This window comes from Rhinoraja longicauda, chromosome 11 (assembly GCF_053455715.1).
Source record: "Rhinoraja longicauda isolate Sanriku21f chromosome 11, sRhiLon1.1, whole genome shotgun sequence".
Classification (NCBI taxonomy): Eukaryota; Metazoa; Chordata; class Chondrichthyes; order Rajiformes; family Arhynchobatidae; genus Rhinoraja; species Rhinoraja longicauda.
Window position 1 is genome coordinate 1,803,647 of NC_135963.1, and position 14,469 is coordinate 1,818,115.

The following is a 14,469-nucleotide window of genomic DNA, read 5'->3' on the forward strand; positions in this document are numbered from 1 at the left end:
CTCAGCCGGAAGTGCTTGTCGGACCTAGGCGCCGTAATCCTTCCCGGGAGCCGGTCCCACACAACATGAGTCGCATTTCCTCGACACCCTTCATCTCCCTCCGAGACGCAGGGAGGCGTGTCCTGTACGGGCTCCTCCTCCACACCCTGCACTTCCTCGCCCTGGTCCACCGTCCGGACACTAAGTGGCGGTCGGTGTTGCCTTCCGGTCGCGAGGTGACCCCGCGGTGGGGGTCCCTCTACGCAGGAATTCTGCCCCTCTCCATCGGGGACCTGGGGTGGAAGATATTGCACCGAGGAGTCCCCTGTAACCTGTTCCTCGCGCGGTTCACAGACTCGCCAGTCGCCTGCCACTTTTGCGGGTTGGAAGAGTCTGTGTACCACGTGTACATGCAGTGTGTGAGGTTGCAGCCCCTGTTCCAATATCTAAAGGGGCTGCTCCTTGCTTTTTGGCTGCATTTTTCACCCACCATCCTCATCTTTGGACACCCTGTGCATAGGGGAGAGGGTAGGGCCGAAGATGTCCTTGTTGGGTTGCTCCTGGGCCAGGCCAAGCTGGCCATCCGCGACTCACGGCGCCAGGCAGAAGAGGGCTCTGCCCGAGCCAGCTGCCTGCCCCTTTTCCGGGGTTACGTCCGTGCCCGGGTGGTGTTGGAGAGGGACTACGCGCTGTCCACGGGCTCCCTGGAGGAATTCAGGGACCGCTGGGCACCGCGGGGGATTGGATGTATCCTGGATGGGGAGTGTAATATAATTGTATAATAGTTTCAATAGGTATATTTGTTTGTATAATATTCTGGTGGTGGGTTCTGTTTTGGTTTTATTGTATTGTATATATTATTTTAATATTTGAATAAATATTTTTGATTAAAAAAAATAAAAAAAATAAAAAAAAAGCTCAGGTGTGGGGTGTGGTGCTGCGGAGCTCTGTTTCAATCACTCGAACAAGTGAGTTTCTAAACATTTTTTGGAATTCGGAGGAGGTACAGCGGTACTCTAAACATCTTTGGGTATCGCTGCGACGCTACAGAAATCTTTTTAAAAGGTTTCTGTGTGTTTTGGGGCTGCGAGCGGTGTTATCAATTGACTGCTCAGCTCCCACTACTGAGGCTGGCAACCTGCCAGGAAATTGTGGCGCACAAAAAGGGGGAGAAAAACCTGTCTGGACTGATACACCTGTGTCCAGAACAACCCCCCCCCCCCCACCCTACTGCCTCGTCGCTACTGACCGGACGGGTCTGGTTTTCGTGCGGTGTGGGAGTTTTTCTACACCCTCGACCTTCTTCTGCGGCCTTGAGACCTGGAGCTGAAGGAGCCTCCTCTCTATCAGAGATAGGCTTCCAACAATAACAGACTGCAGGTGAATCCCTTTCGTTGCTGCAGGAGCAGCGAAGACCAGCGGGGATTGCTTGAGAAAGTCTGCAGCTCACCAGGGAACGCAGGAGAGCCGAGATACCCGGGCCAAGAGGCTGTGACGCAGCAGTTTCTAGTGGGAGCCGCCATTATTGACGTTCGAGGCAACACCACTCGCCTCCCTCCCTTGAACTGTTCTACACTTGTTTGTGTGTTTGGACTTGGCCCCGTGCCTTTTGGATTGTCTTTGTCTTTGTGTATTAGTGTTTTTGTTTCACTGTAGTGCCTGATATCATGCAGGGTCAGCGTTCTGGGGGATCGGGGCCTTCGGGGAGTTATGTTAAGGCGGCTGCTTCAGCTGCTTCGGCTGCTCCTCTGGGGGCCCGGTTCCCCATGAGGAACCTACCCTTTGAACATGGGGTCAGGTGCTACATGCCCCCCCAAATGAACCTGGAGGACTGCGCGGCTGCTGTGGCAGTGGCAGCCAAGCCTGTAGGTATTGTGTATGTGGGAAAAATGTTTGGGAAGGGCGTGTTCTTTCTGGAGTCCGTTGAGGGGGTGAACGCGACTGTATGTAAAGGGGTCACAGTGGGTGGACTTTTCTTACAGGTCGAGCCCCTAGGGTCCACCGCGCAGCGGGTGGTCCTATCCAACGTCCCGCCCTGCATCAAGAACGAGGCCCTCCTTCCCCACCTTCATACCCTGGGGAAGATCCTCACCGACATCACCCCAATACCCATGGGGTTCCGCAGGAAGGACTTGCAGCACGTTCTCTCCCTCCGGCGCCAGCTGACAATGCTGCTGGACCGGGAGGAGGTGGTCGACGGGCGTTTCTGTGTCCAGCAGGATGGGCGAGACTTCACCATCTTCTGGACATCGGACCGCCCGAGGTGCCACGCCTGCAAGGAAGTGGGGCATATTCGGAGGAATTGCCCCAAATCCCGGGCAGAGGCCTCCGCCTCCGGTGCCACTAACCCCCCTCCCCCCCCCACTCCCACTCCCCCTGTAGTTGAGTCAGGGAACCCTGGGGAAGGGGAGGGTCAAAAGAAGGGGGGCAAGGTGACGAAGAAGATAAGGCACCTGGGGAACAAACCCCCCGGGGATAAGACTTTGCCACCCATCCCGTCACCTCCCGTTAGGGAGTCCGCAAGCCCCATAATCCAGCCGGGGGCGGAGGGGATTGGGCGGGAGGAGGGGGAGCCGCAGACTAGGGTTGCTCAGGTGACCCCAGAGTCTGTGAGCTCCTCCCCTTCGAAAAAAAGGAGGAATCTCTCCAGGGAGGAGCAAAAGGGGGACATAGGGGAATCTTCCAGTGGGGCGGGGAGTGCTGTGGTGGAGGATGACTCCTGCCCTCTGGTTCAGGCCCCGGTTCCATGCTCTGAAGGGGTTTCTGGGGAGGATGGTGATGGGGACCACTCGGGTGTAATGGAGCAGGGAGAGATTCCTGTTGGGGAGGGAATCCCGATTCATGCACCCGAGGAAGCCCAGGAGCAACCCACCCAGGACGAGGTTGAGAACACGCCTGTGGTGTTAGGGATAGTAGGCGGGGAGGGGGAAGGGGAAACCAGCCCTTCTCTCCCGCAGGACCTGGCTCCAGAGGGACTCCCTGAGTCTGGGGCACCAGAGTCCACTCTGGGCCCAACTGGTGGAGGGATAGACCCCACTGTCAATGGTCTTGACTGCCCAGGTACACCCGAGGAAGGCCCCTCTGCCACTGGCCCCACGGTGGGGACTGAGGTGGAGGTGGGACCAGAGGGTGGGGAAGAGGCAACCGCTGCGCAGAGTGGGGCGGGAGTCTCAAGCACAGAAGGTGTGTCCAAGGATGGGAATGGTGACTCCATCTGCAGTGGGGGGGTGGAAGGGGACTCCTCGGGCAATGAGTCAATGGATGTTCTCGCTGCCCCCGACGCCACTCCTCTCATTCCAGTGGAGGAGATCCGCGAGTTCATCGCGGCCACCGAAGGAGCCCAACATCGGCCCAAACTGGCCTCCCTCCGGTGGCCGAACTTACAAGGGGTCACCAGCTCCCTGAACCTCATCCTCAGAAGGAAGGGGAGGGGAAAGGGAGGGACGGGGGTGAAGGGAGGGACGGGGGTGAAGGGAGGGATGGGGGTGAAGGGGAACGACCGGCGTCAGCTCAGGTCTTTCTTGGACGACCTGGAAAAGGACGCCGAGACCCAGAGCAGCGTCGTTCATGCTGAGGGTAGAGGGACCAGTAGATCGTCCCTTGTTGCCAAGATCCGGAAGGTGAAACGCACTGCCAATCCATCTAGGGTCCGTAGCAGCAAAGGCGACTCTGCTGTCAGTGACCAGGGGACTGGTGAGGGGATCTAGTGTACTCATGACATGGCGATCACCATAGCCAGTTATAACATCAATGGCAGCAGGGGGCCTCTCCGCAGGTTTAACCATCTCTCAACCCTGAGGGATGGGAAATATGCGGTGAGCTTCCTGCAGGAAACCCACACCATCCCAGGAGACGAGTCCACCTGGCTCCTGGAGTGGAGTGGTGAGGTCTTCATGAGCCACCTCAGCTCCATTTCCAGTGGGGTGGCCATTTTGCTGGCCCCGAATTTCCGGCCAGAAATCCTAAAGGTCCAGGAATTGGTGCCAGGCCGCTTGCCTCACCTGGCCGTGCGCCTGGATGGCGTGCCGTTGCATTTTGTCAACGTGTACGCCCCCAAGCCCGCCGTGTTGCAGACGTGCCTGTTCCGGGAGGTGTCTACCCTTTTGAGCTCCATCGACCCTGGCGACTGCGTGATCCTCGGGGGAGATTTCAACTGTACCCTCGAGGAAGGAGACCGTTCCGGTATCCAGCGCGGCCAGGAGTCGGTGAAGAAGTTCAAGGAGCTCGTGGGCTCCTTTGACTTGGTAGACACCTGGAGGAACCTCCACCCCGACTCCAGTGCCTTCTCCAGGAGGTCAGAGGGGGCTGGTTCTCGCATTGACCGCCTGTACATTTCTCGGGCGTACGTCTCCCGCGTTTCGGCGGCCTCCATGTGGCCGATGCCTTGCTCGGACCACCACCTGGTGTGGGCGGAGTTTACCCCGCTGCGCACGAGGCGAGGGTCCGCGTACTGGCACTTTAACAACCGGCTGCTGGAGGATCGCCGCTTCCGGGACTCGTTTGTGAGGTTCTGGACCGCTTGGAAGGGGAAGAGGGGAGGATTTCACTCCCTGCGGCTATGGTGGGACGTGGGCAAGGCCCACATCTGGCGTTTCTGTCAGGAGTACACTAGGGGGTCTACCAAGAGACGCGATTCCAAGGTCAGACAGCTCGGGAGTGAGCTGCTCGATTTAGATTCGCGTCTAAGTCAGACCGGTGGGGACCCGACCCTCTGGAGGGAATACCAGGAGAAGAAGGACGCGCTGAAGGAGCTGCAGTTACAGCAATCCCGAGGTGCGTACGTGAGGTCGCGGATCCAAATGCTCCACGATTTGGACCGCGGTTCACCCTTCTTCTACTCACTGGAGAAGTGGCGGGGAGTCCGTCAGCAGTTAGTGGAGCTGCTCGCTGACGATGACTCCCCCGTCACCGAACCAGAAGACATCAACACGGCGGTTCGTTCCTTTTATGGGACCTTGTTTTCACCGGATAGCTCCGGCGTGGACGAGTGCAGTGATCTGTGGGAAGGTCTAACCACGGTCGGCCCGGAGGGTGCCGAGCGTCTGGATGCCCCCCTGACACTAGACGAACTGACCAGATTCAAAGGGGCAAATCCCCTGGCCTGGACGGCCTGACAGCAGAGTTCCTCCGCACTTTCTGGGGGACCCTGGGGGAGGACTACACCATGGTCCTGAGGGAGAGCCTGGCGACCGGGGAGATGCCCCTGTCTTGGCGGAGGGCTGTAGTGGTCCTTCTGCCCAAGAAGGGTGATCTCCGCCTACTAAAGAACTGGCGCCCGGTCTCCCTCCTCTGTACCGATTACAAGGTCTTTGCTAAGGCAATGACCAACCGTCTGGGCCCAGTGCTGGCCCAAGTGATCCACCCTGACCAGTCTTACACAGTCCCGGGCCGGTCCATCCAGGACAATATCCATCTGGTCCGGGACCTGGTCTACCTGGCTCAGGAGACCGGTGTACCCACTGCCTTTCTCTCCCTTGACCAGGAGAAGACTTTCGACAGGGTGGATCACGAGTATCTGGTGAGGACTCTGCGGGCGTTTGGGTTCGGACCGCACTTTGTGGCCCGGATCCGACTTCTATACACCACTGCGGAGTGCCTCATCAAGGTCAACGGATCCTTGACGGCCCCCATTCCCTTCCGCAGAGGAGTACGTCAGGGCTGCCCCATGTCAGGCCAACTGTACGCCATCTGCGTGGAGCCATTCCTTAGTCTGCTTCGGAGGAGGTTGACGGGCATGGTTCTACGCGAGCCAGATATGGAGGTGGTCCTCTCGGTCTATGCCGATGACGTGCTCCTCATGGTCACTGACCCCGCTGATCTGCAGAGGATGCGTGAGTGCCAACGAGTCTTCTCGGCCGCCTCCTCTGCAAGGATCAATTGGGGGAAATGTTCTGGACTCTTGGTGGGTCCATGGCAGGTGGACTCCCTCCCTGAGGAGATGCGGTTTTTCACGTGGAGCACCACGCACCTCCTTTACTTGGGAGTCTACCTGAGTCCCGTCGCGGAGACCTGGCTGGCGAACTGGCAGGAGCTGGAGTTGAAAGTCGTCGCCCGGCTGGGGCGCTGGTCAGGTCTCCTCAGCGTGCTTTCCTACCGGGGCAGGGTGTTGGTCATTAACCAACTCGTGGCTTCCCTGCTCTGGTACAGATTGACCACATTGGTCCCATCAGCCACTTTTGCTGGGATCATCCAGAAGAAGTTGGTGGACTTCTTCTGGGGCAACGGAAAGCACTGGGTCTCTGCAGCGGTCCTGAGTCTCCCGATTGAGGAGGGCGGGCAGTCGCTGGTGTGCATCCGCACCCAGTTGGCGGCTCTCCGCCTCAGGACTCTGCAGAGATACCTGTACTCGGAGCGTCCTCCCAGGTGGCACGTGCTGGCGACGCACTTTTTCCAATGGGGCTGCTGCCTTCAAGCAGGTACGCGGATCCCGATGGTGGGCGTCAGCCGTGCTATCCTGCTGGGAATGCCCGGCTTCTACCGGGACTTGCTGAGTCTGGAACCTGGTTGCTGTCGACCGGGCCCCCCCTCCGCTGACGGAGGGCAGCGGCCCAGGCGTGAGAGCAGCCGGCCCTTGTCCTGCCCCGCTGGGTGTCGGAGAGGCTCAAACGTGTGGAGCACCTGCGGCTGAGCAAACCCCCGCTCAGCCGGAAGTATTCGTCGGACCGAGGCGCCGTAATCCTTCCCAGGAGCCGGTCCCACACAACATGAGTCGCATTTCCTCGACACCCTTCATCTCCCTCCGAGACGCAGGGAGGCGTGTCCTGTACGGGCTCCTCCTCCACACCCTGCACTTCCTCGCCCTGGTCCACCGTCCGGACACTAAGTGGCGGTCGGTGTTGCCTTCCGGTCGCGAGGTGACCCCGCGGTGGGGGTCCCTCTACGCAGGAATTCTGCCCCTCTCCATTGGGGACCTGGGGTGGAAGATATTGCACCGAGGAGTCCCCTGTAACCTGTTCCTCGTGCGGTTCACAGACTCGCCAGCCGCCTGCCACTTTTGCGGGTTGGAAGAGTCTGTGTACCACGTGTACATGCAGTGTGTGAGGTTGCAGCCCCTGTTCCAATATCTAAAGGGGCTGCTCCTTGCTTTTTGGCTGCATTTTTCACCCACCATCCTCATCTTTGGACACCCTGTGCGTAGGGGAGAGGGTAGGGCCGAAGATGTCCTTGTTGAGTTGCTCCTGGGCCAGGCCAAGCTGGCCATCCGCGACTCACGGCGCCAGGCGGAAGAGGGCTCTGCCCGAGCCAGCTGCCTGCCCCTTTTCTGGGGTTACGTCCGTGCCAGGGTGGTGTTGGAGAGGGACTACGCGCTGTCCACGGGCACCCTGGAGGAATTCCGGGACCGTTGGGCACCGCGGGGGATTGGATGTATCCTGGATGGGGATTGTAATATAATTGTATGATAGTTTCAATAGGTATATTTGTTTGTATAATATTCTGGTGGTGGGTTCTGTTTTGGTTTTATTGTATTGTATATATTATTTTAATATTTGAATAAATATTTTTGATTAAAAAAAAAAAAGCTCATCACCAAACTCCACCAGCTAGGCCTCAGCTCGTCATTATGTGACTGGATCCTGGACTTCCTGCTGGAACGACCGCAGGCAGTGAGAATGGGCCCGCACCTGTCCTCCACTATCACCCTGAGTACCGGCACACCACAGGGCTGTGTTCTGAGCCCCATGCTCTACTCCCTCTTCACACACGACTGTGTTCCTGCATTCGACACAAACACCATTGTCAAGTTTGCAGACGACACAACGGTGATCGGGCTTATCACCAACGGGGATGAAACAAACTATAGAGCGGAGGTGCAGAACCTGGCGGACTGGTGCACGGATAACAACCTGTCCCTAAATACCACCAAGACCAAGGAGCTGATCATCAACTTCCGTAGGTCACATAATGGGGAATATGCCCCGATCTCTATCAACGGGGACAGTGTGGAGAGAGTGTCCAGCTTCAAGTTTCTGGGCACTCACATTTCGGAGGACCTAACATGGTCCAATAACACTGCTGCGCTGGTCAAGAAGGCACAACAAAGACTGTTCTACTTAAGAACACTGAAAAAGTCTGGTCTACCCCAACAGCTGCTGACGACCTTCTACCGCTGCACCATAGAGAGCATCCTAACGCATGGCATCCCTGTGTGGTACCTCAGCTGCACGGAGGCAGAAAGGAAAGCTCTACAGCGGGTAGTCCATAGAGCTCAGAGGGCCATCGGAACACAGCTACCAGACTTGGGGGGCATCTACAACACACGATGCCTCAGAAAAGCCACCAGCATCCACAAAGACTCTTCACACCCCTGCAACAGTCTGTTCGAACTCCTTCCATCGGGCAGACGATACAAGGCCTTCTACGCCCGCACCTCCAGACTCAGGAACAGCTTCATCCCCAGGGCCATAGCTGCTATGAACCGGTCCTGCTGAGCCGGATGGCCACAACGCATAGATCAACTTGCACTTTACCCTGTCTAAAACTGTCACAATTGTTTCGTTTCGTTGGGTTGCTGTTGTCTAAATTACTTAAATTATTGCATCGTATGGGAGGCGCATTCCCAATCTCGTTGTACCCCTGGGTACAATGACAATAAAGATATATTGTATTGTATTGTATTTGTGCCTGGAAGGTCATGTTTGACTAATCTTCTTGAATTTTTTGAAGAGGTTACCAGGGAAATTGATAAGGGCAAGGCTGTGGATGTTGTCTATATGGACTTCAGTAAGGCATTTGACAAGGTTCCACATGGAAGGTTGATTAAGAAGGTTAAATCGTTGGGTATTAATAGTGAGGTTGCAAGATGGATTCAACAATGGCTGAATGGGAGATACCAGAGGGTAAAGGTTGACAACTGTATGTCAGGTTGGAGGCCAGTGTCTAGTGGAGTGCCCCAGGGATCTGTGTTGGGTCCACTGTTCTTTGTCATTTACATTAATGATCTGGATGATGGTGTGGCAAATTGGATTAGTAAGTATGCAGATGATACTAAGATAGGTGGTGTAGTTAATAATGAAGTAGATTTTCAAAGTCTACAGAGAGACTTGGGCCTTTTGGAAGGGTGGGCTGAAAGATGGCAGATGGAGTTTAATGCTGATAAGTGTGAGGTGCTGCATTTTGGTAGGACAAATCAAAATAGGACGTACAGGGTAAATGGTAGGGAATTGAGAAATGCAGTGGAACAGAGGGATCTGGGAATAACTGTGCATTGTTCCCTGAAGGTGGAATCTCATGTGGATAGGGTGGTGAAGAAGGCGTTTGGTATGCTTGCCTTTATAAATCAGAGCATCGAATATAGAAGTTGGGATTTAATGTTGAAATTGTACAGGGCATTGGTGAGGCCGAATCTGGAGTATGGTGTGCAGTTCTGGTCGCCAAATTATAGGAAGGATGTCGACAAAATGGAGAGGGTACAGAGGAGATTTACTAGAATGTTGCCTGGGTTTCAGCACTTAAGCTACAGAGAGAGGTTGAACAGGTTGGGTCTTTATTCTTTGGAGCGTAGAAGGTTGAGGGGGGACTTGATAGAGGTTTTTAAAATTTTAAGAGGGACGGACAGAGTTGACGTGGGTAGGCTTTTCCCTTTGAGAGTGGGGAAGATTCCAACAAGGGGACATAACTTCAGAATTAAGGGACAAAAGTTTAGGGGTAACATGAGGGGTAACTTCTTTACTCAGAGGGTGGTGGCTGTGTGGAATGAGCTTCCGGTGGAAGTGGTGGAGGCAGGCTCAATTTTATTATTTAAGAGTAAATTGGATAGGTATATGGATAGGAGGGGATTGGAGGGTTATGGTTTGAGAGCAGGTAGATGAGACAAGGTCAGAGAAAATGGTCGGCGTGGACTGGTAGGGCCGAACAGGCCTGTTTCCGTGCTGTAATTGTTATATGGTTATTAGCTTTAAGAAGATAATGGAAAGCTTGAATTATTTTCTCTTGTGCATCGGAGGTTGAGGGGAGACCTGATAGAAGTATATAAAATTAGGAGAGGCATAGAAGGGGTAGACAGTCAGCATCTTTCTCGAAGAGTGGAAATGTCTAAGACGAGACAGCATAGTTTTAAGTTGAAATGGGCACAGTTTAAAGGAGATGTGCGGGACTAGTTTTTTTTATACAGAGTGGGGGGTGCCTACATCATGCTGCCAGGGGGATGGTGGAGACAGATGCCACAGTGATGTTTAAGAGGCTTTTGGATAAGCACGGTTGTCCAGGAAATGGAGGGATATCGATCTCATAGAGGCAGATATGAGTTGGTGTTGGTGTCGCCAAAGAGCCTGTTCCTGTGTTGTATTGTTCTTCTTTCTATATTCCAGCGAATTAGGAATTGGAGAAAGTGAAGAAAAATGAGACCGATACATCAGAGTCCAAATAATTGATTGAAGCAATCATTTGTGGTTGCTGGAAATTCCAAATAAAAGTATGAAATGCTGGAATTACTCAGCAGATCAGATAGCGTTAGTGAGGGGAGAAGCTGAGTTCATGTTTCAAATTAAACATCCTTCATTGCAATTGGAAAATGAGATGAGCTTGCTGAGTTGTAGAGACAGCGAGGCATGGAGGTTTAAAGATCTTTTTATGCTGAGCTATAATCTTCATTCAAAACACAAAGTGCTGGAGTAGCTCAGCTGGTCAGGCAGCATCTGTGGAGGGAATAGATGGATGACATTTTAGATTGGGACCCTTCTTCAAAGTGATTGGGGAAGAGAGATGAAAGCTAGAAAGATGAGGGGTGGGATATAGAAACAAGTAAGTGCATAGAGTTTATACAGTTTTGTTTATTGTCACGTATACTGCGGTACAATTAAAAGCTTTTGGTGTGCAAACCAGTCAGTGGCAAGATAATACATATGTTAGTTTACAAAGGAAAGGTACAAAATGCTCAAGTAACTCTGCGGGTCAGGCAGCATCTGTGGAGGACATGGATAGATGATGTTTCGGGACCTTTCTTCTAACTCATTGTTGTGGGTGGAGTAGGGGGACATGGAAGAAACTTGGAAGAGAAAAGAGGGCAGGACAAATGCTGGCAAGTGATAGGTGGATACAGGTGAGGCAGGTTTGAGTGGTGAGCCTGGGTCAGAACACAGTCAAAGTGCAGGGGAGCTGCAGGAATCACAGAGGGCGATGGGAGAGAGAGAAGGTCCCACTGTTCTCTTGCTTTCTCACCATGTTCCATCTAAGTGCAAATTTATTGGTACCTCTCTTTGCATTTTGCGCCAATTTATTGAATAAAACGTCAAGTCTGTTTTCCAGATTTTTGTTTATTTCACTGACGATAAAAAGCAGTTCATTTTGTTGTGTTTCCTTGGAACACTAAGCAATAGATTATACAGAGATTAAATGTTTCGAGCACAGGATAATCTTCATGGAGGGCAGAGGGCATTCCACATTTCCTCAGCATGTAACGTTGCCCTGGCGGTTCTACTGGGGTCCAAGTCACTTAGATTCATCATACCAATGCCACCAAGTTTGAGCCTCTTCAAGATAGTTGACTTCATTGAAATGCTCTCTGGATCGTCATACCAGACCTGGTGGTAGGTTTTACCATCCTGTCGTAAAACCGGGGAGCGTTACACAGACAGAAGGTAAGGTTAGGTCCACACAATGCTGAAAACGGTTCACATCTGTCTGGACGGCACATTCGGTAACACAGAACACAATAGACAATAGACAATAGACAATAGACAATAGGTGCAGGAGTAGGCCATTCAGCCCTTCGAGCCAGCACCGCCATTCAATGCGATCATGGCTGATCACTATCAGGAACAGTACAGCATAGAAACAGCAGACCAGATGCTGGCGTCTGAAGAAGGCAATCAATCCGAAACATCACCTATCCATGTTCTCCCGAGATGCTACCTGACCCACTGTGTACAAAACCTTTGGTCGCAGATGCTCAATTTTGCACATTGGCCTCTTGGGTGGGACTTCTTCAAATACTTTTAAAATATTCTAAATACTGAATAGCCAATAATTCACTTATCTATTGCAGGAGGGAATTTTGTATTTACATAGAAACATAAACATAGAAAAAAGGTGCAGGACCTGGCCATTGAGCCCTTTCGAGCCATTCAATATGATCATGGCAGATCATCCAAATCAAAACCCCATTCCTGCTTTCTTCTCATATCCCTTGATTCCCGAAGAGCTAAATCTAACTCTCTCTTGAAAGCATCCAATGAATTGGCTTCCACTGCCTTCTGTGGCAGAGAATACCACAGATTCACAACTCTCTGGGTGAAAAAGTTTTTCCTCATCTCATCTTAAATTGCCTACTCCTTATTCTTAACCTCTGTGGACGTTCACCTTTGTCTTTCCCCAGAGATATTTTTAGCCTTATGCTCCCCACTATTTCCAAAACCGCTGTCCCATTTGTGTAACAAATGTTAATGCAATAAAAGTCACTACTCCCTGACCAGTTTTATTGCCCTCAGCTTAGTTTACAACCCCCAATGTTTATTTAACTAAACTAGCAATGCTGTGGAACATAAGCACCATGATAAATTTATTTATTCACAAAATGCTGGAGTAACTCAGCAGGTCAGGCAGCATCTCGGGAGAAGGAATGGGCGACGTTTCGGGTCGAGACCCTTCTTCAGTAATCTATTTATTGTCTCAAAAGCATCCTTAACTTCCTAAGGTTTGCCATTTTTCCCATTGTGCTACTCCAGTACGTAAACTCTTGGGTTAAACAGATTACATACTACTCATCTTTGTAAGGCAGCAACTCTGTCGCTGCGACACTGTGTCGCCCTTGTGCCGATGGGTTAAAACACAAAGGAGTGAAAATGTGGATCAGAGTTGGTGTAAATTCTCTTTTTTAAACACAAGACAATCTCTGTGTCTGCATTTAATTCACACAATAAAATGTGATTAGATTCAAGATGAGGTGCATTCACTCCCAGTTCTTCGTCTTCATCCTCTTTCCACCATACAGACCCAATGTTCTGAGCTTTGCACAATCCCTTACACAGAACTGATTCAATCTTACAGATGGTAATATTTGCATTGTCTGACTCACAAGCAGCCTATGTACGATCTTACCATGTAGACAAAATATGGGACACTCTGGTCATCGTTCCACAACCTTCCAGTCAGAGATCTTGTCAGGCGTTGTACGATTTCTTTATACGGGATCCTTCTTGCCACTGGATAACTACAGCGGTTTTTTTGAGAAGTATTTTCCAATTCACACGTACCATCCTGAGACATGTAAAAAACATATATGTGATGTGTGCGTGTAAATAAAGATAGTTCACATCAGTTTAGCTTAGTTTATCATCGCCATGTACCAAGGTGCTGAGAAAAGCTTTTGTTTGCATGGTTTCCCAGTCAAAGAAAAGTCTACACATGATTATAATCAAGCCATCCACCGTGCATAAATATAGGATATAGGTTACAAGAATTAGTGCAAGATAAAGTCTATTAAAGATAGTTCAAAGATCAGAGTTCAAGACAGCTCTCTCGGTTGTGAGGTCATAAGGTCATGTGATTGGAGTAGAATTTGGCCATTCGGCCCATCAAGTCTACTCTACCTTTCAATCATGGCTTATCTATGTCTCCATCCTAACCTCATTCTCCTGCCATCCCCCTATAACCTCTAACACCCGTACTAATCAAGAATCTATCTATCTCTGCTTTACAAAATATCCACTGACGGCCTCCACAGCCATCTGTGGCAAATACTTCCACAGATTCACCATCCTCTGGCAAAATAAATTTCTCCTCATCTCCTTCCTTTAATTCTGCGGCTATGACGACTAGTCCTAGACTCTCCCACAAGTGGAGACATCCACTCGCGCGAGGATGGTTCAGTTGCCTGATAACAGCTAGGAAGAAACTGTCCTTTTAGGGCAGCATGGTGACGCAGCAGTAGAGCCACTGTCTCGCAAAGCCAGAGACCCGGGTTCAGTCCTGACCATGGGTGCTGTCTTTACGGAGGTTGCACATTCTCCCTGTGACTGCGTATCTTTTCTCTGGGTGCTCCGGTTTCTTACCACCTTTCAAAAGCATGCAGGCTTGTTGGTGAATTGGCTTCTGTAAATTGTCCCTGGTGTGTAGGGAGTGGATGGGAAAGTGGGATCACATCAACATCATGGACGGCGAGGGCAAACTGTAGGCCGTGGAAAGGCTCAACGTCGTCACAAGTTATCAAAGAAATCAATATGCAGCAGAAATATTCCAGTGAATACAAGCCCAGTCGACCCAATCTTTCATCATATACCAATGCTGCCATCCTGGGAATTATCCTGGTGAACCTTCTCTGCACTCCATCATGGTCTGGTTTGGCTCAGCCACCAAGCACGACAAGCGGAGGCTGCAACGGATAGTTCGAAATGCTGAGAAGGTTGTTGGCTGCAACTTTCCACAATTGACAAACTTGTCACTGCAAGGGCCAGGAAGCAAGCGGGCAAGATCATCTCTGACCCCTCTCACCCTGGCCAAAAACTCTTTGAAGCACTTCCCTCTGGAAGGCGACTCCGGGCTGTCAAAGCAGCC

At 51.8% G+C, this 14,469-nt stretch overlaps 1 protein-coding gene across 4 annotated transcripts in view; it reads right to left on the minus strand.

The window, feature by feature from the left end:
• Positions 1-10,758: 10,758 nt before the first annotated feature.
• Positions 10,759-14,469, minus strand: part of LOC144598228 (di-N-acetylchitobiase-like) — a 37,355-nt gene continuing 33,644 nt past the window's right edge. For all 4 annotated transcript variants that reach the window (XM_078408115.1, XM_078408116.1, XM_078408113.1 and 1 more), the window contains 2 exons: positions 13,015-13,173; positions 10,759-11,519 (listed from right to left, as the gene is read on the minus strand). In XM_078408115.1, the coding sequence (XP_078264241.1) occupies positions 11,334-11,519; positions 13,015-13,173 (345 nt within the window). In that variant the 3' untranslated portion in view covers positions 10,759-11,333. The remainder of the gene's footprint in view (positions 11,520-13,014; positions 13,174-14,469) is intronic.